The 3,733-nt window shown below is 45.0% G+C and overlaps 2 protein-coding genes across 5 annotated transcripts in view; one reads left to right on the plus strand and one right to left on the minus strand.

Moving 5' to 3' along the window:
* LOC106811137 overlaps window positions 1-1,400 on the plus strand; it is a 2,155-nt gene extending 755 nt beyond the window's left edge. For 3 of the 4 annotated variants that reach the window (XR_001394105.1, XR_001394103.1, XM_014814679.1), the window contains 2 exons: window positions 671-857; window positions 1,083-1,400. Coding sequence is in view for 1 of the 4 variants with exons in the window: in XM_014814679.1 (XP_014670165.1) it covers window positions 671-857; window positions 1,083-1,162 (267 nt within the window). In the remaining 3 variants the exon portion in view is untranslated. Of the gene's footprint in view, window positions 1-376; window positions 400-670; window positions 858-1,082 lie in introns of those variants that run through there. The other variant, XR_001394104.1, reaches the window with a different exon arrangement.
* Window positions 1-3,733, minus strand: part of LOC106811131 (trinucleotide repeat-containing gene 18 protein-like) — a 24,931-nt gene that overhangs the window by 13,131 nt on the left and 8,067 nt on the right. The window contains exons 7-9 of the mRNA XM_014814673.1: window positions 3,282-3,440; window positions 2,699-2,791; window positions 2,463-2,567 (exon numbers count right to left, since the gene is read on the minus strand). Coding sequence (XP_014670159.1) covers window positions 2,463-2,567; window positions 2,699-2,791; window positions 3,282-3,440 — 357 coding nt within the window. The remainder of the gene's footprint in view (window positions 1-2,462; window positions 2,568-2,698; window positions 2,792-3,281; window positions 3,441-3,733) is intronic.

Raw genomic sequence — 3,733 nt, forward strand, 5'->3', positions numbered from 1 at the left:
CGTTTCACCTAGAGGCGCATGATATTACGCTCGCTTATAATGTAATTATAGTTCCACATTAACCATACTGTCCAACAGATGGCGTTAATGTTGTGTTCGTTGCACAGATATAGAGTGTGTATACACCGGCAATGGAACACGCAGCTGCGCAGTTCGCTCACTGTGTCTGTACGTGTGTGTGTGTGTGGCCATGCTTACACTTACAGGAGGGCTGTAGCCTGTAGCAACCTGGTGTATGCCAGCAAACGGTGGCACGACTGCCGTCGCTGTGTCTGTGACTGTATCCGTGTCTGTAACTGTGTCCGTGTCTGCTGGCTGGATCAGTGAGCGATCATCAAATCCTTGAATCCCTGCTGTGACTGTGTGCATGGTGGCATTGCTATAGGCTACAGCGCTCCTGTAAGTGTAAGCATGGGTGTGTGTGTGTGTGTCAGCCCAACCTGCTGTGACTGTGTGCATGGTGGCATGTCTGTACAATACTATATGACATTTAACGGTTAATACAAAAGATAGACCTAACTGTAACACTAGCATCACTTCTGATACTGAGTGAGTTTATACAAACAAATGTGTGCACGCACGCACATGCATGCACGGACGAACGCACGCGCACGCACGCACACGCACACACACACCTATAGTCAGTATAGTGTACACTGGTGTTTTACAGGTTTTTAAGAGAATGACAGGAAGGCGTTGTCAGTTTAACCCAGACTGCCTCTCGGACTGCTGTGTTAGAAAGGTTGGAGAGAGAACGTTCACTTGTCAGCCGCTCTCCGCTCTAGAGGAGCTATGCTCGACAGGACAGATAAAAGGAGGTCGTTATGCGTACGGCTGCCCCTGTGAATCAGATCAAGGTAGAGAACTCACATCCTCATGTAATCCTCTCCTGATAAACTATCACACTGCAGTTTTACCTTTTCTCTGTGACTCACAGTTTTAATCGAAGTAGGTTAATCGAAGTTTTACCTTTACTCGTTTCACCTAGTGTGCATGATATTACGCTCGCTTATAATGTAATTATAGTTCCACATTAACCATACTGTCCAACAGATGGCGTTAATGTTGTGTTCATTGCACAGATTTGGAGTGTGTATACACCGGCAATGGAACTAACAGCTGCGCAGTTCGCTCACTGATTCAAGGATTTGATGATCACTAATCCTGGATGCATAACGTGTCAGGATATGTTGAAAGCGTGAAGAGAGCCTCGTGTGCCACATTGATCATGTGCAGCTATTGCAAGCCAGCTGAAGGACATACGAAGATATAACCATGACACGGTGATAGAGAACGCAACGTGGCCGTAGAGCGACCAGCGGCTCACTGCCCGTGTAACTGTAGCCAGGTATTCTTCGTGATAAACTCACGCAACCGAATCCAAGTGTGCCTCCTGCCACGCGTCACTCTCAGGCATATATCTAGGATACTACTTATACGGCAGATCTACAAATAATGTGATACGCCTTTGCCATACTATTCGCTACTGCGCTGATCACAAGTTTTAATTTACATCAAAGGGATACTAGCTTGTGTACATCACTCTAATACTTGGACTGTCGAGAGGCTCAATCAGATCACAACACCAACACAGAATGTTATCAATGGATATGCGTCGCAACGCACGCGAGCCGTAAGTAGGTGCGCACAAGCAGTGGGGGAGGGCTGGGAAGGGCGGTGGAAAGGGCTCTAAATTGTAAAAGCAGTTTCACGTCTTTGTTAACAGTCAACAAAGTCCATGTTTAACCCTCCCTCTTATAGGGTCACAACAGATCAGACACTTACTCTTCGCACCTCACGGAAACGTAATTTCATTGTCCTTTCAATAAAGTGAATAAAACCGGTAGGCTAGCGTTGAAATTCAAAAATTTATGCCATCCAGTCCGTTAGACATGTCGCTCAGAAAATGTCGATATCTGACCTTCCCCCACTGCCCCTCCCCATCACACTATACATCGAATATTAATAGCGTAGGTCGAGCCGTTGAGATTTGTGCCGCAATTCCGTATTTCCTCCTATACCTTAAGTTAAGGGGTAAATATTCCCCCTCCGTTGACACATCTTGACCTTTGACCCCCCGAATTCGACATCCCGAGTCCTTTTCGCCCCCCCCCCCCCGACGTCCCGAATATCAAGACCGTAAGTCGAGCGGTTAAGATTTGTGCCCAACTGTTGACGGACGGACAATCAGGCGATTCTACAAGCTGCATCTGACTTCATCAGCTAAGCTAAAAACTAAATGTTAGTACAGAAGTTATTCGACTTTGCAAGCGAATAAATCTAAAACAATATAGAGCAAAAACTGTCTCTCTCTAAACATTAAAAAAAATAAATTCTCTGTCATGCACGCACCCATGCACGCACACACTCACTTACGCACATACGCACACACACGCGCGCTTTCATGCATACACACACACATATGTACACGCCTTCACGCAGGCACGCATGCAGACAAGTACCTGTTTGTTCTCCATCACTGTCTGGGGAATGTTTCTTCGGTCGTCCAGGCTTGCGCTTTTTGGACGCTGACGCTCCATCCACGTCGTCGTCTTCGTCTTCTGATTCTGAAAAATATATTACAAATACATGTGAAAATGTTACGATAATGTGTGAGAAAATAGCTAACAGTTGCATGTTACAATGCCCCTAGTTCACAGCTCTATGTAACTGCCTCCCCCCTCCCATAGACACTAACCTTCTTTTTTTTGACGACTTCTGGTAGTTGTGATATAATGAGCCAGAAGTCCGAGACCAGTCAAGCCACTGACAGCATGCAGCTCATGCATATCTGAAGTCGAATTACACAACAGTGTTTGATACGCTGTCAGTGGCGCCCCCTCACTCATGCACACAGTCACAGCATTCTGCCCATGATAGCCAGCCTGGTACCGTGGTAACCCATGGTAACCTAGCTGGCACCATAGTAACCCATGCCAAACCATGGTAACTGAATGCAGTAAGACACAGATGATAGATTACAGGGTAGTGTCACATTAGCAAAGAGCTACTATAGTACTCATAAACATTCAGAAAGAATTTCAGAAGAAAACTGTCTAAATATCTGCCTAACACATGCATTGAATACTAACGTAGTGTGCATTCAGACACATAGAAATATCCCATAACACACATAAGGCTATAGCAATAGAGTGCAAGAATACAATCAGACCAATTAAAACCAGTAAGGCCAGAGTGTTGAGAGAGCATACAGACTGCCCCCACAGACTGCAGCAGGAGTCTGTGTGTAGACTGTAGACTGACACTGACTGCTAGCTTACCACCCGTGAACACATGTAGTGGCTCAGTCTTGCTCGGTGTTTTGTTCTTTGAGTGCAGTCTCTTTTCTGGCTCCCTATCAGGTTTGAGCGATGTCTTCAGTGATGATTGCAGCAGCACCCTAGGCTTGGCCTCAACCACAGCTGGAGCAATCTGTTTATCTGTGAATACAAACATAAGCAACATGTCTAATGTTAATGGGTTGATACTAATGCTTTCCTTATTATGGTATTCAGCATTATCTAGGCAATATTCACATAATCACACACAGGGTGTTATATATCAGGAGTTAATTAATAAAGACAAAGGAGTTTGACACGTTACGTATTTGGTACCGATTTCACTACATTTTGTCGTACGAGTTCGATGTGAATAAAAATACAAATGTATACAAACATGAGCTTCTTTTGTTAACTGGCATGACTGGTCCTTATTCTATCTTCCGGTAGTATTC

Source organism: Priapulus caudatus, unplaced genomic scaffold, assembly GCF_000485595.1.
Source record: "Priapulus caudatus unplaced genomic scaffold, Priapulus_caudatus-5.0.1 Scaffold507, whole genome shotgun sequence".
In the NCBI taxonomy this organism is placed as follows: Eukaryota; Metazoa; Priapulida; class Priapulimorpha; order Priapulimorphida; family Priapulidae; genus Priapulus; species Priapulus caudatus.